Source organism: Clarias gariepinus, chromosome 8 (genome assembly GCF_024256425.1).
Source record: "Clarias gariepinus isolate MV-2021 ecotype Netherlands chromosome 8, CGAR_prim_01v2, whole genome shotgun sequence".
Lineage (NCBI taxonomy): Eukaryota > Metazoa > Chordata > Actinopteri > Siluriformes > Clariidae > Clarias > Clarias gariepinus.
In genome coordinates this window covers 23318466-23343137 of record NC_071107.1, presented here as the reverse complement: position 1 = coordinate 23343137, position 24672 = coordinate 23318466, and the positions used below count along the sequence as shown (strand labels likewise).

The following is a 24672-nucleotide window of genomic DNA, read 5'->3' as shown; positions in this document are numbered from 1 at the left end:
AGCTAAAACTTAGCCAAAGGCTATGTTTTTTTTTTTTGTTTTTTTTTTTGCCATCACAATGTGCTTCACCAGCTGGGACAGGATCATGAGATGATAAAGGCTATGGAGATACATAAAATTGCTCACTCCCAAGAATTCAAATTTTTTTCATGGTCATGTATTAATGCAGAGTCATGGGTCAGTAAATCATCACAATGTTGAGTTAAACTATGTTTTTTAACCAAGGACGCATAGTATCGGTTTGGGAAATTGAATATAAATTTCCACTTCAGTTAAGAAACTCATACATCTGTAAAGCTAAGTGGCCTTTCAGGGTGTTTTTGTTGTTATTTATGTACTATATCTGGTTACCCTTGATGCCTGGAAACCCTGAAGTGAAAAGTATGGGTGGAGCTTGATCGTCACACGCAATCATGACAGAATTGTTACACACTACACCGGTCAACCATAAAATTCTGATCATTAACAAGTGACGTGAGTCACGTGACCAACATTGATCACCAACTATTAACCAGTAAACTGGTGACAGGATCATGGGCACCCAAGGCTCACCCATTCCTGCCAAAGAAACCAAGACAAAACTTCCCACATGCTAATCCAAATGAGCACCCATGGGGAGGAACTGGACAAACAAGTCTGAAGTGAAGGCAAACGGAAAGGGTCGCTCCTTATTGAACACCAAATACTGGTTGGCCATAGCGCACAAAACAAGCATGTGATGTTCAGTAGGGACCCACGTTCCCCATTTTTTGTTAACGTCATTGTGATTTCACTTTTGCTGTGGTGTTTTTCATTTTTGTTGTTGTTAAATCGTTTTGCACCTTATCGCCAGGTCACAAGCTAGCTACCTACTTAAGTACCATATTGCAGCGTTTGAAAAAAAGTTTCTTGCCAGAATTCCAGTTCATACTGTAATCAATCACTCACTCTTTAACTCCTTGACCTTAAAAGAATGTGCTCTGCATGTCCAAAAGACCAGAAATCTGATGCCTGAGCATATGAGGACTAGGAGTTTGGCAGGTCGATATCCCTCGCCGTATATATTTCAAAAAGAGCCAGCAAGTAAGAGCCGGATAATGATGACTGGGTCTCGAGCCCAAGCTTCAGCTGCCGAACCGCAGGGAAGTCATTAGAGGCGGCAAACGCCTGCAGGAGTCTGGGAACAAACGCAACGTGGCAGAGGACTCATGGTGCTGTACCACACCAACGAACGCCTTAAACACACATGAAAGAGCTTCAGGCACAGCGACTGTTGGAATGAACTACCTCTGCTGTAGAACACATGCATTTCTAACACATTTCAAACAGCAGATCATTTGCTTTTATTATTCCTGGCAGGCTTATCAGGAGGGCTGGTTTCGAAGGTTTAGGAGAAAACTTGATAGTTTTACATGTTATATTCAGAGGCACATCATGAAAGAGATGTTTGACTGGATTTTTTTTGTTGTTGTTGCCAATGCTTTCCATCTTCTTGCCAGCGAAACAACATGCTTTGTCCGTGAGTGAAAGGGTGATTCGTCCATGCTGGCTCAGAGTGCATCCTCCCCCTCTCCCGGCCTGAACAGTCGGATTGTTTTAGACCGCCTGCATTCTGTGGAGGAACAGGAAGTGTGGCTAAGGCTTCCTTCCATCTGCTCTGACTCCTCTGTTGGCCTCTATTGACTTTTCAAAGACAACGAAACACTGACTCACCTGTCCTGCGGAATGATATGACCGGACGCTGTGAGATTAATGGACTGGAATCACTTTTATAGACGGCAGAATAGACTATATGCGTAACTTTTTTCAAAAGTTGCCAACATGGAAACCTTAAAAAATTCCCACATAAATGAAATCACTTTAGATGCTGTAAGAGTCGTCAGATTGTCCACATCACTATTACATCATACCGTGATGCATGCGTACAGGAACTATCCAGCTCTGCAAAGCTCAGCTAACATCCCATCATTACCAGCATGTCTCAACCCTCAAAGGCTCAGCCATCCCTAGGGGAGACATTCTGCACATTACAATAAATACATTGTTATGTTACATAATATACTGCATATTACATGAATACATGCAGCCGGATAAAACCTTCAAAAGCATTTGAAGAATAAGATGTACTTAGATTTTAGAATATGATTCTACTAGAAAGACACTTTCTTTTCTGTAACTGAAAATATCCCTAAAATTCTGCCCTAGATTTGCAAGAAGAGATCAATATCACACAGACTAAGGTTTAGCATATTACAGCAAGCGTTCTTAGATGAAACCAAAAGCTCAAAGGTGAAGACTGGAGCGATGACAAAAATACAGAAAACAACTTATACCAACAATTTTCTTTAATGTTTTTTTTAAATGGGTCTCCAGTGTGCATGTACAAACAAAACATTTGAAGGAAAAAGAAAGAAAAATACTTTCTGTCCATTTCACATTTCTGTATTGGCCAGAGCTTAAACAAGCCAGCTGGATTTTCCCCCTATTGTGACCTCATATAAGAATTCCCTGGCGTGCTCCTCAGCTCTGCTGTCCTCCGGAAGGGTGTGACTCACAAATGAGCAGTATCTCATTTAGAGACTGAAACAGCACATTTGAAACATGGGTGAAACAGATGTTTTTGAAATAGATTTTTTGTTTTTCTTGGGCTTTGTCTCTTTCATTTTCTATTATACACTGGTTGCCATTGTGTCCCATTTTCTAACTGGGTTTGGGACTGAAACAGAATGAATGCATGGGGCGCTGGGTTGAGGGTCTTGCCAAGGACCCAACAGGGGGTGACCCAGTGGTCTGAGCCACTTCTGTCCCAGTATGAATAAATGCATCTAAGGGGTATGTCAGCTTTAGCATTAACACACACATTGGAGAGCTCTGAGACCTGTCTGTTCTAAAGAAATTGTAAAATACGAGACCTTTCGATGAATCAAAATAACCACACAAACCCTCATAACCTAAAGCTGCACCAGGACTTTTTCTTCAAACATTTGTTGGAAGCTGAACTCTGACTTTTCAGGCAAGAGTGAGGCCAGACAGTGGTGCTGTGGTGTTAAAAGGTGTTTAAGCAGAGACAAAGTAACAGAAGCACTAAAGACCATCTGCCTATCTGACTGTAAATGAAGATTTTTTTATTTGAACTAGCTACTTTAAAATAAAAAGAAGTAAATAATTTGTATTTCAAATGTGCAAAGACAGCCTCGACACTATTGTTCGAAACCCCTTCTAAATGTCATGAGATGGCATAATGTGTTGAAAAACATTATTGGCTCTGTGGTCACATCTGCATTTGTAAGTTGAGGACCACATGCAGGATACAGCCTGCATGTGGGCATAGATGTACAATAGACACCCCCACCCCAAACCACCTTCTGCTAAATGAGAGGCTCTGGCCTCAGGACCTCCTGCCTCATTGTGTCTCCAGGTTTTATGGCTGTTCAGTAATCTGTTCTTGTCTCGAATGTCTCAAATTCCCCTCGCTGTGCAAGTCTCAGTCTGTTTGTTGGGCCATGCGCCTTTATTTTGGTTCTGAGATCAGCTGATTAACTGGTTATTTATGCTCGGTTGTTTATGTTCATATTACGAAGTCTTCTCAACTGTCATCGGGGTACTTCCAAACCTTGCGTTCCCCCAAAGTATTTTCCGGTGTTGTTCAAGTATTCATGCTTAATATGGATTATTCTTGTGTCTTGGCCTTGTGTTTAGACATCAACCTGCTTCATGCTTACTGATTTATCCTTTGTCTAGATTATGCTTGTTTGATCAACCTGATCAGCCTTGCATTTCTGAATGTTTGCTCATTTCTTTGGTTTGCTTCCTATATTCGTTTTTATTTAAATAATATTAATAATATGAAAACGAAATCAGTCAGCACTATCACCTTGCACCTCCAGGTTCTGGGTTCCATTCTCGCCTCGGGGTCTGTGTACATGGAGTTTGTGTGTTCTCTCCGTGCTTAGGGGGTTTCCTTCGGATACTGTGATTTCTTCCCACAGTCCAAAGACACACTGTTTAAGTTAAATGCCGTTTTCAAATTGCCCGTAGTGTGTGCCCTGCGAAGGATAGGGTCCATCCCCTAACCCTCGACTCAGGCATCCCCTGGGAGAGAGTCCAGGCCACCCGCAACCCTGTATGGAGGTTAACCTTATACACTTTTTATTTGAATTAAATAATTCATTAATTTTTTGGAGATTGCCTAATTTTTGTTCCAAAAGTAAATAACTAACTGATCTTCAAAGAAAAGCAAACACAATTTCTTTATTTTTATGCTGGCTTTTGTGCTTACAGTCTCCTCCGGGATATTGTTGTGTTACTAGTTAACAATGGCCGACCTGTTCAAGGACTTCTGTCTTTGACCCTATGCAAAGGACCAGAAAATTCATTAAAACATCACACATCTTGAAACAACACAGATTTCTCCAGCGAAAACTCTTTAATATACACATATTAATGTTACCTTAATAAAAGTATAATTGTAATGGACCTTTTACAGAGCTGACCTTTTTTCAAACATTATTTTTTGTATTTCCTATCCAAACGTGTTACGAAACCACACACCATTTGAAGGTTTCTCAAATCGAAATGATCCACTGCAGCTCGGAAAAAATAAATAAATAAATGGAGCTGATGCAGAAACACAACATGGCCCTAAAAACAGCACAGCACATCCACCGGCATGCCAGGTCTCCGACGATAGATGTATAGCAGCACTACTTCTGCAAGGTTTAAAACAAATAAAAATAAGTGAATCTGGCATATTTCAGCAAGAACTGTAACATTAAATACTATCTACTAAGTAATCGTAATACTGAATTGACCAGTTAAAATTGCTAGACAACCAGAAAATTATCCAATCAGGAAACTACCAAAGAAAGTTCCAATGCATAGACTACACTACATGTACACAAGGCAAGCTCAATGAAGACATGGCTTGTCGAGGGTTAGAGTGGTCTGCACACTGAACGTCTTTGAGATGAACAAGAATGCTGACTCTGTACCAGGCGCCCTCACCTAACATCATTGTCTAACTTCACTGATGCTCTCATAGCTGAATGAACTTGAATCCTCACAGCAACACTCCAACATCTAGTCTTCCCAGAAGGGGAGGGGTTACGATAACATCAGAAGGACTACTAAATGTGGATTGGATTGTTCAACAAGCACATATGGAGAGATGACATTAAACTTTGTACTCTCCATGCTAGTTTTCTACTCATTTGTATACCGGTAGCTTTGTTTTTCTCTGTGTACTTAATTTCTATGTAAAACTCACCACTAGAAATGCGGAAGAAATGTACAAATTTAGCAGGAGACAAAACGTTCACTCCTCTTCCAAACAAACCATTTCATTGTCTATGCAAATGAGATTGGGGGAGGGGCTCTTCATATATGAGGTCACAATAATGAAAAAGTCTTCTTCTTCTTTGTTGCTTAACACTGGCTGGCATCCAGTAGGTTTTTACCACCAACGTTACCATGCATTACCACCAACTGTGGGTCTTATTCCGCCTCATCTTCTCAACCCTTTTAAACCGATTTCCCGTCCATCTGCTTTCATCCAGCACTTCCACATCTCATCTATACGTTCCATTCCCTCTTAATACTGCGCCTTTGGTTGGAGTCCGGTAAGCTGCATCACCCCCCTATAGAGCTGTCTTTTACATTCATACAGACTTTCGGGTCCAGTCTTTCTCAAAAAAACATTAAATATTATCTTCCCTAATTGGTGAATCCCCATTCCAAAGAACTTTTAACATTGCTTTCTGTTCTCAATAGTTCTTGGAGCGATGCCAACATATCTAGCCTCTTCTGCATATATTTCCTTCACGACAGCAGTACACACTGGACAGTCTGACTTTCATGGCATCACAGAGTCCCGTCGGGAGCTTATCCGCTATAAGTAGAGTGCTATTAATATTAGTTTGTGGAAAAAATCTAATAGATATGTTTAAACACCCCGGCCAATACAGGAATTTCAGAAAGACAAAAAACTGATTTCTTTTCGATTTTTTTTTGCAAATGGACACTGGAGACCTAAATGTCTACAAATTATTTAAAATTTTAATTTTGCATAATAGGACCCCTTTTCATTTTGTGTCGTGGGAGTCAATCTGTCAGTTAGACTAGGCTTACACCTCTCACTTTTGTTGCTATAAACTTTCTTCATTAGCCAAATTGTAAAGTACTTTTAGCTTAAAATACAGCCTTAATGATAATAAGCTGGACGTCTTCTTTTATAACAGGAAATGCACAGAGACACATCTCATCAAACTACAGAGGAAGTGATGCAACTCCAGAATTATGAATCACATAGCGGTCAGTGGACAGTGAGGATATCTGCTGCTTTATAAAAAGCAGACGGCTGAGCAGGACACTGAGAGTAAAATGGAAAAAAAAAAGCCGATCTGAATACAGGATGGCTTTTTCAAAATCCATGTTAGTACAATCAAACTGGAATATAACAGTAAGTAGTATAGTAGTATAGTATATAGTAGTAAACACTAACAATTTGGGAACTGTGTGACTCATTAGGCTTTTTTAAAAGTGTTTCAGTTATTTCGTTTAGTGATAAAATCTTTATAAGCAAAGCTTTGTAAAACAAAGTGTGATGGAATAATCCACTGGAGCAAACATTCAGACTAATAGCTGCAACACCCAGACCAGACGGGATGGGACAAAAATTGGACGCACCCATGGTCTATTATTTTTACATTATCCAGGCCGTGTCACTTTTTAACAGCTGGTCTCTTCTTGGCCTGAAGCTTAAACCAACGAAACATCATCTTCATTTGATTACTATATAGGAGATAATTCAATAAAATTGATTTGATTTTATCCTGAATTGAATGTATGGAGCAAATGGGATGGGCCTGTATCAACAGCATCTTTGTCTTTATATTGTATGATAATAGGATCACAAGTGACTTATATGATACGTACAACATAGTTAAAGTTAGATAGGGGAGTTTTATGTATTTATTTATTTTTAATCAAAGCGTTTAGCCCTAGAATACTACAGTACACACAGGTAACACAGGAAACCCTGATTGTGCTAACATGCTAAATGCTAACATTTGTGCCACAAGTTGATGGCATGTCAGGGTGTTTTTGCGTGCCCTTGTCTATTTTCAACAACACACACAAAAAAAATTATTTAAAATAACATTCTTTATAATGCCGCTCTTTATCTGTCCTTTAAATGTAATGTTAATTATTAAGTAATGCATCTAATGCAGCTCGTGCTTCTAGAATTCAATGTGTTTAGAGTGGTCGAAGAGACATGGATTGTGTTTAATAATACAGAACACACACCCACAACTGTCTGACTACCACCAGGCTGCCTTTTAACCAACAAACCACTTCCCGAATTATTCCGATTTTCACTTTCCACTTCGCCCTGTGTCTTCAAAAGGCCTATTTGAGTGGACTTTGTTTCACTTCCTGACATTCGTGATTAACATGAATTAAAATAGGATGTTTTAGAGTCCACAAACCTGGATTTTATTAATTAATTGATTGATTGATTGATTGATTGATTGATTAACTGATTGAACTTCACATTTCATTATAATCCCATTACCAATTCACAGACCAATTTACTATGCATCCATTACTTTCTATTTTAACATTGAAATCATCTGCAAAAGCTGAATACTGTATTATGTTTGTGAGAGATTCATATATTTTCCAACTAAAAAAAGCAATGTTTGCTTGTAAATTCTCAAACTAGTTACAAACTAGTAAATTCGAGTCTAGTTAAAAAGGGCAAGTTATCATACAGTCATTAGGACTGATTAAGAAAATACTAAATTTACTAAATATGAGTGGCAAACTTATGCGATTCAGTGAACTTCAAAACCTAAAATGTGTAAAATTATTCACATTTTTATTAGTTATAAAATCTCTGTATTCAGACCTCTCATGTGTGTATACAGGTTCATAAAACCAATTTAGATAATAAAAACAAAACGTGAAAACTTCATCCTATGTCCTATGACAGTGCTGGTCTCAAATCTGACTGGCCAGACAGGTGTTTCTGACCAGACAACACTTCCCATTGTAACTCCAATCACAAGTTTATATGAATTCACTCATTACTGTTTTTACATGAATGGCTTACTCACAGGAAGTCGCCTGGCAGACATGCCACTTAGTCTGATAAAAACAGGCTAATGATAAATAGGGGATATACAGTAAGACTGGATGGAAATGGAATATATGCATAAAGCTTGCATATTCTCCCCGTGCTTGGTGGGTTTCCTCCAGGTTCTTCAGTTTCCTCCCACAGTCCAAATACATACAGGTTAGGCTAAATCATGTTCCCAGATTGCTTATAGGGTGTGAATGCATGTGAGAATGAACCAGAGGTCCTACCACGGTCTTAAAAAATGGGATTAACTCCAATGGTAATCACCATTGGCCTCCACGGTCCATAGATGGACTACAAAGGTTGCTAGATTGATGGATTGAATATTATGTGATACAGAATCTCACTTCATTTCATGGACATTTGCATTACAGCATTTGGCAGACGCCTTTATCTAGAGCGTTATTATACATCTGAGCAGTTGAGCGGTAAGGGACTTGCTCACTGGCCCAATAGTGGCAACTTGGTGGTGCTGGGATGCAATGCCTTAATCACTAAGCTACCCCCTGCCTTTTCATTGCAATGCAAGTATAACAATAAATAGGCTATCTTATTGTATTAAATATAATACATTGTTAAAAGGTATGGTAAAATAAATTGTAATTGTTAGAGGAGATTCTGTAGTATAAGGGGAATAAAACACTTAAAGGAAAATAATCAGCTTCCAGTGGTTGTATATATAGATTTACCTGGAATTCCCAGAAATTCCAGGTAGCCTTGTGGGAGTAAAAAAAAATAATGTAGAGGAAAAAAGTCATAGCCTGTTTGTCAGCAGAGGTGAGTGTAAATAAGAGGTAATAACACTTCATGGCATGTGAATGTAGCGTTAATAAGCAGTGCGAGGTGTAACTACCAGATGTGAACAGTGAATCAAAACAAAGAGACAGACTCGCTACTGTATCACTGAGTCCAGATACAGAGAGATGCAGAGATTTCTCTACACATATCAAAGCTTAATCCAGAAATAAAGCAGCATCGATGTTATTAATGAATACAGGACATGATCCAGCTGCATGGAGTCACTGAGCCGCTCGGGCTGCTCACGAGCGTCCTTCTGCAACAGAAATAACGGAAATCCACTGCACTGGCCGGGGAGATGATACAGGCCTGAATGTGGACAGATCCCTCAGTGATCGCTCAGACCTGGGGGTTCTAATAGACAACATCGTCCACGCAGCAAACAAAAACGACGGATCATGATGTTAGAGAACGATATTGATGCTCTTAAAAAAAACAAAAAAAAAACCCCACACACATCATGGTTCGCCGAGTGCACGCGCACCCACGCACACGCGCGCGCGCTGGGATGCTACGCCGGTGGAAACGTGTTTTTTTTTAACGACCGTCAGCTCTCTCAAGAAGCACAATTCCAGCCTGCAGCTTCGCCAGATCGTGATCTCATTCCAGGGAAAAGATCATATAGCGGCGCTGGCTCGGTCACGGGGGAAACGGCCACGGGAAAACATTTAGATGCCAACAATAAGCTAGGCTCGCTTTCTGCAAATATCTTCTAGATACTAATAGATGCATCGCTCAGTGTTATCCCAAAAAAATATCACGGTGTATATATATTTGGATCATAAACGTTATGACTTACCCCTTTTCTATTCTGCACTGGGTTTTTTTCTCCTATGTAGCAGCTAAACGGGTCTTCAGAGCCCTGCCCAATGCGTGGCTCCTGCGGATCTGCTTGCTCAGGAATAACGTTATTCCTAACAAACAGCAGCGACACTCGGCGGGCTGAGCGAGTGAGAGAGAGAATGAGAGAGAGGGAGTGAGAGGAGGCGGACATCATCCAGAGCGCCAGCGTCTGCACTGCCAGCGCAACCAGGGGCGGAGCTTAAGAACTCCCGGAAGTACACTCGCACACTAGAATAACGTCCCATTACATTACTACAGTCATAAATAATACCTTCAATATGTTAGAAATTCTATGGTGTTTCATCTCTAAGACGATTTTTAGTTTAGATTCATCACATTCTTGTTAAAGATGTATTCAAGAATATATGTTGGATATTGGAAGTGAAGAGTATTTTAGAATCTCTAGAGGAATAAATTTGTTATTAAATATACATATTATATATGGAAGCTGGTGTTGATTTATCCTTAATAATTTAATTATTACAAAGTTCATAGAAATTAATTTGTAATTATTTTACACATTTTTAATTGGAATAAATCACAGTTTCTTCAATACATTGCAGGTCATGTGACCCTTTTGCCCCAAACTACTCACTCACTCATCATCCGTAGCATTTTATCCTGCATTCAGGGTCGCAGAGGGCCTGGAGCCTATTCCAGAAGACTTAGGGCATGAGGCGGGGTACACCCTGGCACCAAGGTGTACCCCTGTATCCATCATAGGGCACACGCATATGCACTCACATTCACGCACTACAGGAAATTTGGGAACACCAATCAACCTAATACACATCTTTGGGCTGTGAGAGGGAACCGGAGCACACAGACGAAATACGCTAAGCACGGGGAGAACATGCACACAGACCTGAGGCAAAAATCAAACCACGACCCTGGAGATGCAAGGTGAAAGTGCTAACCACGTATAAATACCTAAATGTTTATCTGAACAGCAAACTGGACTGGACAGTCAACACAGACTCTATCCATAAAAAAGGACAGAACAGACTCTTTCTGTTAAGGAGACTAAGGTCTTTTGGAGTTCAGGGAGCACTACTGAAGACATTTTTTGACTCAGTGGTTCTATGGTTCTATGGAGTAGTCTGTAGGTGGGAGAAGGAAGGATGGTAGCTAAGCTATCATCATTACTGGAGAATAAGTCTCACCCCCTGTATGAAACAGTTACATCTCTGAGCAGCTCCTTCAGTGACAGACTGTTACATCCCAAGTGTCTGAACCAGCGAAATCGAAGGTGAATCAGTCTTCATATTCCACACAGTTGTATACCGCTATATAATGTTACAATATCTAAAAAATTTTTTTTACAATAATTACAATATCTTAAATGTGACATTACAATACTATCTTACAATATGTTACCTTATCTTAGATTTAGGTGCAATAGCAACTGTGCAATAACACCATTTGAAACTGCAACATTATCCTAGTGCTATTCATTGCAACAGAACTGTGCAATAACATTTTAAACTGTCCAGAATTTGCAATAATCACTTATTAAACTGTGCAAGATTATGCCTGTGCAATTTTTTTTTCAATAGTAGAATTTTTTTGTTTAAAAGTGCAATTATTGTTTTGTCTTGTACTGTCCCTATTTTTTATTTGCACAATCTTTTATTCGCTGCTGTAACAAAGAAATTTCCCCGCTGTGGGACGAATAAAGAGATATCTCATCTTATGATTATAAATATAATATATAATTTACCATATCATATAACTATCATAAATGGGCAGTGGGCTACTGGGTTAATAATCAGAAGGTTGTGGGTTCAAGCCCCAGCACCACCAAGTTGCCACTGTTAAACTCTTGAGCAAGCCCTTAACCCTATCTGCTCCAGGGGAGTTGTATCCTGGCTGACCCTGTGTGTTGGCTGCAGCATTCTAACTCAGTTATGTAAAAAAAATATTTCACAATGCTAAGGTACATGTGACAAATAATTGAATATATAATTTTTTTTGTAGTAAAAACTTACATAAAAATCAGCAAATGTTGTAAAGTCTTAATATTTAATCTATGACAATAATATTTAATATTTAATAATTTAGTTTAAAGAATTTGAATTAAAAAAATAAATCCCTTTAAAGTAAAGGCGCTAAAGTAAAAAAAAACTTTTCAAGTTTTTTTTTCAATATGCAAATTTTCGACCGTTTCTAACCGGCGGACTTTAGTCACGTGATCAGGGATCGTTATATTTGTGGCGGAATCATGACAAAGAGTTGAATAGAAAGAGACAAAAGCAAACAACATATTGTGCAAAGGGACACATGAAGTGGCACAAAGCATTCATATTCATGACTCCAGTTTGTGATGGAGATCACGTGATTTTTGTAATATAAATAAACCCTCTTCGCAACACTTCCGGGTTTTTGCGCTGCTGCTGCAAGTCATGCGCATTTTCGAAACACATTTCTTTCACCCATATTTACAGAATGGAACGTATTTGTATTATATTACCTATGCTCGAACATCTTTGAAAAATAAAGTGAAAAATAACCAAGTGAAAACGTCTTTTAATATTCGCCAAGTTGTAGGTTGTAGTTCTTTAGCCTGTCCACCGTCGTTCAGTGAACGCGAGGACGCCGTCTCGGAAGGACTACATATCCCAGTGGCCTTCACTACGTTTACGGAAGTCAGTCCTTCAGTTCGACCGTTACCGGTTGCCCAGTTTAACAACATAACATCGAGGGGGAAACTGTAAGGGCTACCAGGGAGGTAACGAGTAAACCGGGTTGGTTCTTTATTGGCGCTTGACATAAATGTCAAAATGAAACCTTCACTGGACTCGGACTCGGACGAAGAGATCGGAACATATCAGAAGAAGTTAAGAGGTGAGGAATAATTTGTTAGCTAGCCAAGATCACTGCAGCATCTCTGCGTCAGTGTTATGAGGTTTTAACACTAAGTTTTAGCTGCATAGATTTTCCTCCAAAACAACAACACAAGCTTAGTGAAATCAACATAAAAACTAGTCCCAGCTTATTCATTACTCAGGCAGATCCAGGTTAGTTTGCTAGCATGATCAGCTTCCATAGAGAATATGAGAATGTTTCATAAACCATTGAAATGGGTCATTTTGGAAAAGTAATTATTAGTAATGTGGGTGATATGGCAAAAAAAAAAAAAAAAAAAAAGCATTATTCCACTGAGGCTGCACCGCAATAAGAACCACTTACTCACTCACCTATACTGCTTTACCCCATATACAGGGTCGGAGACTCAGGGCTCTAGGCGGGGTACACACTGGACAGGGTGCCAGTCTATCTCAGAGCACACACAGACACACACTTATTCACACATTATGGGCAATTTAGAAACGCCAATTAGCCTAATCTGCAGGTTTTTGGACTGTGAGAGGAAACTGGAGTACCCAGAGGAAACCCACCAAGCACAGGGAGAACATGCAAACTCCATGCACACAGAGACGGGAATCGAACCTGGACCGTGGAGGTGCAAGGCGACAGTGTTAACCACAACACTCCCATGCCACCCTATAAATAGGATTTATTTTTTTCCTTATAGCATTATTCATTCATTCATCTTCTATACTGCTCTATCTTGTATACAGGGTTGTGGGGGCTTGGAGCTTATCCCAGGAGACTTAGGGCACGAGGCGGGGTACACCCTGAACAGGGTGCTAATCTATCGCAAGGCGCACATGCATATTTATATTCAAAGACTCATTCACTCTTTGGAAACACCAGTTAACCTTACCTGCATGTCTTTGGGCCAGAGTACCTGTAGGAAAGACACCAAGCACAAGGAGAACATACATCACACACTACTGTATATTAACTATATTTACATATATCATATCTTCATATATTGACCAGCAAATAAACATTACTTAACTTAACATTACTAGATTTTATAAGAAAAATAATCCAATACTTTTTTAAATATCGGTCCACCAAGGTGGATAAGATAAGTAGAAGACATTCATTTAAGTGGAACTAGTGGAACTGTGGGCGGCAGTATGCTGGCGTAGTGGTTAGCACTGTGGCCTTATGGCTTCAGGATTGAAGGGTTGATCCCCACCTCAGGTCTGTGTGCATGGAGTTTGCACAGTGGGATAGGCTTCAGGCTTCCCATAACCCTGTACGGTGAGTGAGGTTCACCTGTCAATTGCACACATCAGTTTTTTCAATTTCAATTCAATTCAATTCAATTTTATTTATATAGTGCTTTTAACAATGGTCATTGTCTCAAAGCAGCTTCACAAAAAAAATTAAAGAATTATTTTTTTTTTTTTCTAGAAAAGAAAAGAAAATTTTACATTTTTACATTTTTCAATGTATGTTCCCCTGAAATCGCTTTAGAGAGGGCTAACAGGAGTATTCAGCAGCTGAGCAACATGCTGGTGACGCAAAACTCTGATGCTGAGGCGCTGGAGCAATCGAGCAGTCGGCACAGTTCGCCGGAGAGCTCGAGACAACCAACACAGCAAAGTGAAGCAGGTACAGTATAAATCCGCCCACTTTTGTCCATATGGAGTTATCATAAAAAGGAAGGCGGTTATGCTCATCATTTGTGTTTTTATGTTTCAGTAAGTCAGCTCCGATCATTGCTTCAAAAGCAGCCTAAAGAAATCAGCTCTCCTTCACCTTCAAAAAGGAAACCCATTCTGAAGGTGAGGTGTTTGAATGTGTGGGTTGTGAATAAACATTAGATAAGATCAAGCCCAGTCAACAAAAAACAAAGACAGGTAGATGAGATGTGGTTTGGTCTAAAGCAACAGGAATTATTCAGTGCTTAATAAAAAAAAGGTATTCATACCCCTTAAACATTTCCACATTTTTTCACGTTGCAACCACAAACAAATGTATTTTTCAACCAAACATGAAATGTATTTTGGGGGGATTTTATATAGACCAACACAAGGTGGCACAAGGTGGAAGGAAAATGAAAAATGGTCAATACTTTATAGTAAAACCACCTTTTGCTGCAATTACAGCTGCAAGTCTTTTGGGGTCTCTACCAGCTTTGAACATCTAGAGAGGGAAAGGTCTGCTCATTCTTCTTTGCAAAATTGTTAAATCGCAGTCTGATTGGATGGAGAGTGTCAACAGCTACTTTCAGGTCTTGCCACAGATTCTCAATTAGATTTAGGATTTATTATCCATCTTCACCTCAATTCTGACCAGCTGTCTTACCCTTACACTGGTCTTATCTGACCAGAGCACCTTCCTCCATACATTTCTTGTGTCCCCCAAATGGCTTGTTTCAAACTGCAAAAAGGACGTCTTATTACTTTCTTTTAACTTCCTTTTTCATAAAGGGCAGATTTGTGGAATGCATAGTTGTTTTGTGGACTGATATTCCCACCTGACCTGTGGATCTCTTCTATTTGTCCACTAATGTTCTCATATAAACCTCTGAGGTTCTCGTAGAACAGCCGTATCTATACTGAGATTACATTACACACAGATGGACAAATTAGGTAACTTCTGAAGGCAATTGGTTCCACTGTGTGAAGGCAATTGGTTCCACTGTATATTAGAGTGATATGGGGATATCAGAGTAAAGGGGGCTGAATTCAAATGCACGTGACACTTTTCAGATATTTGGAAAACCGTTTATCATTTTCCTTCCGCTTCACAACTATGTGCCACTTTGTCTTGGTCTATCACGTAAAATCCCAATAAAATTCATTTACGTTTGTGGTGGTAACTTTAAGGGGTATGAATAATTTTGCAAGGCACTGTAGAACGGTCTAATAATACATTATCATGGCTCACTTTGTACTATTGTGACTTTTAGATGTCTTACATTTGTGTGTAGAGTTAGCAGAAGTATTCTGCACAGCTACTGTGAAATTGCGTTTATTAAATAAAAACAAAACTTTGCATTAGCGTTCAAGATATCAAAAAAGTTAAAAACTCAGGAGGAATATCTAAAAATATTGATTGAGCTGATGCTTATGGTTTTGTAAATTCTAGACAGTTTTGCTGATGTGACATACGCGAGCCATCTTGTCTCTAGATGTGCCACTGCATTTTGATAGTTTTCTAATTATTCCTAAATAGTTTTCTAACATTTCAATGGCTTATATGAACTATTTCTATGAATAGTTTAGAAGTGTATCCAGAGTGTATGCTTTTAGTTATGAGTTCCATAAAAGTGGAACATTTATTATTGGTATGGTTTTGATTTTGCCATGTACCAGGAATTACATGGAGTTCAAATAAGGGTCATTATTGAGATTATTGGGGCAGTGGTGACTCAGGCAGTTGTGTCTCTGTGTTGCTAATCGGAGGGTTGGTGGTTCGAGTCACCCAATTTTTGAGCCCGTGGTAAAACACTTAACCCAATGTCCATGTAAGCTTCGAATGGTTGCACCGCTAGGTCCTTGGTTCAATTCCTGTAGGCTTTTGAGCTTCAGTCATCCGCTGCTTTTTGATGACTAAAGCACATGCCACAGAAGGATGTGCACCCACACATGTGGACATCCAGCATATCCCACAGACACTCAGTTTGTGGCAAAACAAGTTTTGCTGTCTGGTGCTTTTCTATGTACTATGTACTTTTCTCACTCCGTGTATGCAATGTACACTCAGCTGGTCTTTTTGAATTTCCTAATAAGTTTGGCAGAAGACTCCTGCTTGATACGCTTGCCATGTTGCCTGGTAAAATCTATGGCAACCTTGCAATAGCTTCCTGATCAGGATTTGACTTGTATGATTTTCCCAATCTTGTACGATTTCAATACCTTTGTCAAATGTATTTTTATTCTGTTTGAAATTTTTTTATAATAATTTTATTAATTTAATAAAGTATACATACAAAAAATACAAAAAAGACATTTGGGACACACTGTATATATTAATTTTTTTTTTTCCCTAGTCTTGTTTGATCCCAAACAGAAATGTGATGCACGGACATATACAGAAATCAGCCATAACATTACGACCACCTGCCTAATATTGACCAGGTCCAACTTTTGCCACAAACAGCACTTAGCCATTTAGGCATAGACTCCACTAGCACTCTGAAGGTCTTTAAGAACAGATCCTTTAAGTCCTACAAGTAACATCGGACATGTATTTCCAGCACAGCGCACTGCACGTGTCAAATTTGTGTGTGTTGCGTACAACATTTTTAACTGCTTTCAGGAAATATTATTTTTATTGGTCAGCTACAATGTTAACACAGGTGTAACGTGTCAAAGCAACATCCACATGAATGACAGGAACCAATGTTTCCCACCAGTCTATCACATCTGCCTCCTTCAGCTCACCTTCTTTCCCTAGTACATTCTGGTGCCATCTCTTCCCCTGGTAAGGGATGCACAGGGACCCAGCCAACCACATGATGTAAAAGAAAAGGTGATTTATCAGACCAGGCCACCTCCGTGGTACAGTTCTAATAAACTGCAATACCAGTGGCTTCTATCTGAACCAGAATTTAACTTTTTTAGCTATTTGAGAAGGAAATTAGAAATTTCTAAATTTAAACAAATTATATCAGTTATGCCCAGCTTTGCATTACATTTGTTATAGGGCTCGTACATACATGCCAATAAATCACATTTTTTTCTATTGTGATTTATAGTGTGCTGTTTGTGAGTTAAGGTGCCATTTTGAATTGATAAGTTTTCACAAGTGTGAAAGCTGCATGCATAAATTATTGACTCTGACTCTGCCTTCTGATTGTTATCAATGTGCTTTTCTGGATTTTTTTTTTTCTTATTTTGTCTCTTATAGTTAAGGTATACCTATGATGAAAATTACAGGCCTCTCTCATCTTTTTATGAGGGAGAACATGCACAACTGGTCGCTGACTAAATACTTTTTTGCCCCACTGTAGGTTTGGTTAATTGATGTTCCCAAATTGCCCGTAGTGTGTGAATAAGTGTGAGTATGTGTGTGTGCCCTGCGATGGATTGGCACCCTGTCCAGGGTGTACCCCACCTTGTGCACTAAGTCTCCTGGGATAGGCTCCAGGCCCCCGACGACCCTGTACACAGGATAAAGCGGTATAGAAGATGAGTGAGTGAGTGAGTAATTCACTTTAATCTGTTTTGTCTTTCAGCGACAGGTAGATGAAGATGGTGGAAGTTTAACTCCAGTCCAGGACCTGGTTCCCATCATTCACAACCAGTCTGAGTACATCCAACACCTTGAGGCTGAGGTCAAGTTCTGCAAGGTCAGTTGTTTTACCCGATGAATTCTGTTTTTCCTTTACAGGATATGTTCTTGTTAAAATGCCAGTGTAAATATTATTGCTATATGTACAATGGAGAAACATATGGAATGTTTTGTGAAATAAATATGTAATTTTACTTGCATTATTAATGAAATATTACTTAGTTTATGTGCATTATTTAGATTTTGTTTTTCCTTTTAAAGGAAGAGCTGCTCACGATAAAGCAGCGAATTAGAGTAGTGGTTGTAGAGAATGAAAAACTGCATGAAGAGCTTAAGGCAAAGATGGTCGAAGACACTCTGAGGGAATATACGCTCATGGATGGCACGGTATTTTTCTTTTTGAGAATGGTTTTAAATTCCTGACCAGAACTAATAAATAATAATAAAGTACACAAGCATTTTAAATATTAACTTAATTTTTCCATGTGATTATTTTCAGGTAAATGCTGAAACATCAGTAGATAAAATGACCTCAACACCAGCAGCAAAACCAAGACGGGATTTAATTCAAAAAACAGAAGACAGGAAATGGGAAAAAGAGCTGGTATGTTGCTGATGCTTAAGAAAATTAATATAACACTGATAGTAAACATACTATATTTTAAGAATAGAACATCTAAAGACCCCATATTTCTCTAAATATTTGCATTAATCCATATTGCGTTACTCTTACTGTTTCAGGAGCAGCTAAAATGTTTGTACCAAGCACAGACTGAGACGCTAGAAGCTCAGGTAGTTTCACTGAAGTAAGTGCTTTAATGCTCGAGTCAGTCATGATCCTGTCCACTACAAAATCCAAATGGTATTATTCTGCTATAAAGCAGCTCTGACTTGTGTGTTTAGGAAGGAGCTGGTGGGTTCCCAGACAGAATGTGAGGACCTGAAGGGCCGTCTGAGGCATAAGGAAGCAATGGCAAGTGTATCGGGGGCTGGTCAGCGCGTCGGAGGTTTGTGTCTAAAATGCGCTCAGCATGAAGCTGTACTAGCAGAAACACACTCCAACATTCACGTCCAGGCCATCGAACGACTTACCAAGTGAGTGGGATGCTTTCCTTGTACAGAGTATTCTACTGTCCTTAATCTCAAATTAAACATGCTCCCAAAATTCTAAATGAAAAATTTGTCTGCAGATAAAAAAAAAATTATTAAAAGCTGAAAATTTCTGCTCCTTCAGATGACTAATGGCTTTGCATGCTGTTTGCGAGACAATTCCATCCATTCTTCCTTGCAGACTTGCTCCAGGTTCTTCAGATAGGTTGGATTTAGGGATGGGAATCTCCAGGGACCAGCTGATATGATATTGTCACAATACATACAGGGGTTGGACAATAAAACTGAAATGCCTGGTTTTAGACCACAATAATTCATTAGTATGGTGTAGGGCCTCCTTTTGCAGCCAATACAACATCAATTCATCTTAGAAATGACAGATACAACTCCGGGACAGTGGCCAGAAGGATTTTGAGCCATTCTTCTTGCAGAATGGTGGCCAGGTCACTACGTTATGCTGGTGGAGAAATACGTTCCCTCACTCACCCCTCCAAAGCACCCCAAAGTGGCTTAATAATATTTAGATTTGGTGACTGCGCCGGCCATGAGAGTTGTTCAACTTTACTTTCAAGTTTATCAAACCAGTCTTGCTGTGTGTATTGGTGCATTATCATCCTAATACACGGCACCGCCTTCAGGATACAATGTTTGAACCATTGGGTGCACATGGTCCTCCAGAATGGTTCGATAGTCCTTGGCAGTGACGCACCCATCTAGCTCCATACAAGTATTGGGCCTAGGGAATGCCATGATATTGCAGCCCAAACCATCATTGATCCACCCCCATGCTTCACTCTGGGCATGCAGCAGTTTCTTTGGGGTTTCTCCACACCGTAACTCTCCTGGATGTGGGAAAGACAGTGAAGGTGGACTCATCAAAGAACAATACATGTTTCCCATTGTCCACAGCCCAAAATTTTTGCTGCTGGCGCCATTAAACACGAGTGACCAAAGGTTTGGCTATAGCAGCCCCGCCATGTACTGTACATTGACCCATTAGAGCTTCCGACGAACAGTTTTGGTGGAAGCAGGAGAGTTGAGGTGCACATTTAATCCTGCTGGTCAAATTTAACCATGAGACCTCCAACACTAAATAGGCCAGTGTTTCAGTTTTATTGTCCAACCCCTCTAGGTGCCGATTCGATTTGTATTGTGATTTTGTAAATATCACGTTTTTACAAACATCCCGATTCGATATTCATTTTTTTTCCAGATTTTTTTACAATTCTAAACAAACTTCAGTATATACTGTCCTGCCTGCGAATGTGTGAATAGTTTAGAGTGCACCACCTGGAGGATAAGTGAATGGCACCGTTTTGCCACTTCAAATGCAAACATAAGTCAATAAAAAATGTATATATATTAAAAAAATCGATTCTGGCATCACTATGGAGATATAGACCTAATAATTCTCATGCTTTTAAAACAGCTCTTCATGGGCTGTGGTTTCTTTCTAGTCATTCTCAGTTATGCAGAGCTATTAAAATGGTTGTCTGGTGCACTTTCACTCCAAGCTCACACACTGCAGTCTGTTGGTCTCACTGTGGCTCGTTCCACAAGGTTCCATCTTGTATTTGAGGGACTTGTCTGGGTAGTGCTTTGGTGGTGTCATGATCCTTCCTCTTTTTTTTTTTTTACTATCAATCTACAGTAGTAATGCTTACTGTGTTGTCCAGCTACTTGAATATTACATAAAACTCTATATGCAAGTTATATAATCTTACAATTTATGAAATGTGTTATCTTTAACTCTTTTAAAATGCTCTTTAGTCTTTATTTTATCACTTTGACCATCTCGCCAATGGAAATATACTGTAGTGTTGTTTGTTTGGAGAATGTAAGCTGATTTAATATTTAACAGGTGAAGGTCTTTGGAATTATATTGTGCCCATGTTAAGACGCAGATGCTGCAAGCAGCATTTTTTCTTACTGACCAATAATTGAGTATGACTTTCACAATGTACTGTAAAAGAACATGAGCTTGCAATAAAAATACTGGCAGAAGAATTATACGTTTATAAAAGGGGTGTTCATATCAAACCCAGACTTCTGGTTGTGCAGAATAATAGAAAACTATTGTGAGTGTAAAACCGTTCCTTTATTCCTCTGTATAATCCATTGCTCCACTCCAGCATTTCACTAGTGCATGAATACCATTAAGATAGAAAGTTTTCTCATTATGCCAGAGCCATGATTAGACTGCATGCTTCATGTTAAAAATCCTGGCCTCCCAGGAATTCCTTTAATGGTCCAAACGTGTGGAAATGGCTTGGAGCGCGATGTCAGGACTGTGTGGAGAATGTGGCAATAACTCCCAACTGAGTTCCTGTAATGTGTCAGTGGTGTCCGTGAATGATTGTGTGTACAGTTCCCACAGACAGATGCATCTTTCCTATGAGTTATCTGTTGATTTTTAAGGATCATGCTTTCCACTCACAGAATGTTTACGACTGCAGTGGGCTCTGAGCCACCCCGGCCGGGATCATTCATCATTCACGGATGCACGGCCTTCTTTAAAATGTTTGCACCATCCAAATTTTTTACTCATCCCACCGTACTGTGCTTAAAATCTTTTGCGAATTTCAGTCGGGTTTACACCTTCTTTCACAAGGAATTCCATCAGTCCAACCAGTACTGGTTTGACTTGGACACCCCTAGAAATGAGTTATTCCGATAAATCTGATAAAGCAAATCCAAGAGGCTTTAATACTTTTGCTAACCACAGTAGATCAGTGCAAGTTCACATAGGAATAATTACTATAGCAATGCCCTGTAGATTTAATGACTGCCAGCTGCTCTGAAGTTAATAGAAAGTGCATTAACAGCAGTATCATATGGTTGATTATCTATTGCTTGTTTTGGTTCTTCCTAATCAATTATTTAAGCTCACAGTAGGGTTAAAGAAAGGGCTGATATTGATTTTCTTTATGCAGTAGATGAGTTGATCTATTGATTATATGACACAGTAGAGCCGTCTGTCTCTAAATGGACATTATAAATACCGGAGTCAAACTAAGAACGCTTAGCAGTTTTCTGTTTAGTGAACAAACAGATTGCCCTTATTTAGTCTGAATGAAAATGACTGCTAACCCAGATGTTCTTTATTTAACATACTTGAAAATTCTCCTTTGTTGGGTCTGTGTGTTTATGCACGCTCGTGGATAGAGAGCGAGACGAGCTGATGATGGCACTGTGCTCTCTGAGGACCAGTCAGAGCGAGGCGCAGCAGAGGGAGTGGGCTGCCTATCATCAGGTCAAACAGGCTGTGGAGATGGCAGAGGAGGCTAACCTGGAGAAGACCAAGGTGAGAACACACCTTCACCTAATATCATGTGTAAAATGTATTGGGAGATTAAAACATGATAGTGTGGTCGTCTATACCGCTTTATCCTGCATACAGGCTCATGGGGGGCCTGGAGTCTATCCCAGGAGACTTAGGGCACGAGCCGTGGTACACCCTGGATGGAATGCCAATCCATTGCAGGACACATACAGTATGCACACACTCATTCACACACTACAGGCAATTTGGGAATGGCAGTCAGCCTAAATGGCAGGTCTTTGGACTGTAATAGGAAACCGGAGTACCCGGAGGAAACCCACCAAGCGCAGGGAGAACATGCAAACTCCATGAATCGAACCCAGACTCTGGAGGTGCAAGGTGACAGTGCTAACCACTAAGTCACAGTGCCACCTACTGTACATGATAGTGTGTTTTATAAAAATCTGAAATGATCTCTATAATATCCACTACTGAAGGGGCACGGTGGCTCAGCAGTCAGCACTCTTGCCTTGTACCTGCAGAGTCGGAGGTCCAATGTTCAATGTTCAAGTTTGCTTGGTGGGTTTCCCCAGGGTTCTCCCACAGTTCAGAGCTATGTGCTGTAGGCTGATATCTAGATATCTAGAATACCCAAAACTTAACATTGCACAACACCCAACATTATACCCCTAAACTTTAACTTCTGGTGTTCTAAATGTTAAATGCGTATAATATTTCTTTAAATATCTCCTTTTTTTCCCCCCCGTGTTTCCTCAGGCACTAGTACAGTGCGAGCATGTCCTGGCTGAGCTTGCTAGGCAGAGGGAAAGACTGGAGAAGGAACTTGCTTCAGAGCAGGAGAAGATCTCTCAGGCACGGAATGCAGCCCGCTCCGAGAGCAAAAAGGAGAAAGAGGAACTCGCTCAGATGGTCAGTACTCACAGCACAGTGGATCATTCTTGCAAATGTAGTCCTGGGTTTTTTCACACACACCTCCATCAAAACTTTACCCCTCCTGAATATGCCAAGAGTTTTTTTATTTTCCCCCAACAATGAAAATGATAGACATGATTATGTTCTGTTGTTGGCCTTTCGGCTGCTCCCAGCAAGGGGTCGCCACAGCAGACCATCTGGTCCGCACATACAAGCTTGGTACAGGTTTTATGCTGAATGCTCTTCCTGATGCAACACCCCCATTTTATCCGGGCTTGGGACTGGCACTGCATCTTCTGGCTGGGCACTGGGTGGAAATCGAACCCGGGTCTTCTGCATGGCAGGTGAAACACCTACCACAGAGCCACCAGTGCCTTAGTTATCTTTGTTAGTAATGCCTTGACTGAACTAAAGTTTCCTGCTTTCCCGAAATTATTGTTAAGGTTGGTTAAAAAAGGTTTTTTTATTTATTTATTTTCCGATAATTCCAATTTATTGGGGATGCCTTTGTAAATTTCCTAAAAATGATAAAAAAAGATTAAACAAGTCCACAGGCTAAATCTAACACTTCAAAGATTATTTAAAGAGTCATTAGAATTACAAAGTAATTAAAACACTTTACTTTACATCTATATTTTCTATATTTGTACAGCAAAATGTTTAGATTTGTACAACAAGTTTTTTTGGTTATATTTTGTTCTTATCTTCTCTTGCTATATTTTCTATAGCTAAAGTTTTCTATATTTTATTTCTTATTTTATTCCATAATAATATTTAAGGTCACAGGCAGTTATATAAGCATTTCACTGCATATCGTACTGTTTATGTATGCGACGTGCTTTGTATGTGACAAAAAAATTCTAATTAGAATTTGCATTGAAAACATTGTTCTACATGGGACTACAATGAGACTACATGGGTTTAATTATTCACTATCCCTGTTTGGAGTTGAATTGTTCTGGAATTTGTTTTGTATGCATACATATAAACAATGTTAATCTCTAAATGTTAGAACCATAGAAACTATTTATTTTAACATAAGGATACATAAAAACAGGTAAATGGAAATTATGTTTTGAAGAGAACAAAAAGCTATATTTGGTGCCCTCTAGTGGCTAGAAAAATATGCATAATAATGCATAAGAAATCAGAATAAAATGTCTAGTAAATTGTTCTGTTAAAAAAATGCTTTTTTCTTTTTTCATTTTTACGTTATTATTTATTTTGGCAAAATATCTGGAGTTCTATGAATTTGGTATTTCTCCCCCCTCCTTCCTTTTCTCAGCAGTACTGGTAAAGCATTTTTTCTGTTCTAGGTGACCTCCTTGACATGCAGAGTGGCCGAGCTAGAGGGACTTCTGGATCGAGGAGACCGAGAAAGGAACTCTCTCAACACTCATCTAGAGGAGGCTTTTAAGAAACTCACCGCCCAGGAGACTGACAACAGCAGGGTACAGAAAGCATTCAAAATTGCTGTTTTTTTCCTGCTGTACCACATCTGTTCTAG

The 24672-nt window shown here is 39.5% G+C and overlaps 2 protein-coding genes across 14 annotated transcripts in view; one reads left to right on the top strand and one right to left on the bottom strand.

Moving 5' to 3' along the window:
* Positions 1-9858, bottom strand: part of cep170aa (centrosomal protein 170Aa) — a 49827-nt gene extending 39969 nt beyond the window's left edge. For all 13 annotated transcript variants that reach the window (XM_053501739.1, XM_053501740.1, XM_053501743.1 and 10 more), the window contains exon 1: positions 9717-9858. The gene's annotated coding sequence lies outside the window, so the exon portion shown is untranslated. The remainder of the gene's footprint in view (positions 1-9716) is intronic.
* A 2529-nt stretch (positions 9859-12387) lies between these two features.
* sdccag8 (SHH signaling and ciliogenesis regulator sdccag8) overlaps positions 12388-24672 on the top strand; it is a 54659-nt gene continuing 42374 nt past the window's right edge. Inside the window, exons 1-11 of the mRNA XM_053501715.1 lie at positions 12388-12604; positions 14093-14230; positions 14321-14403; positions 17805-17918; positions 18122-18247; positions 18360-18464; positions 18602-18666; positions 18764-18955; positions 22136-22274; positions 23010-23162; positions 24482-24616. Coding sequence (XP_053357690.1) covers positions 12541-12604; positions 14093-14230; positions 14321-14403; positions 17805-17918; positions 18122-18247; positions 18360-18464; positions 18602-18666; positions 18764-18955; positions 22136-22274; positions 23010-23162; positions 24482-24616 — 1314 coding nt within the window. The 5' untranslated portion in view covers positions 12388-12540. The remainder of the gene's footprint in view (positions 12605-14092; positions 14231-14320; positions 14404-17804; positions 17919-18121; positions 18248-18359; positions 18465-18601; positions 18667-18763; positions 18956-22135; positions 22275-23009; positions 23163-24481; positions 24617-24672) is intronic.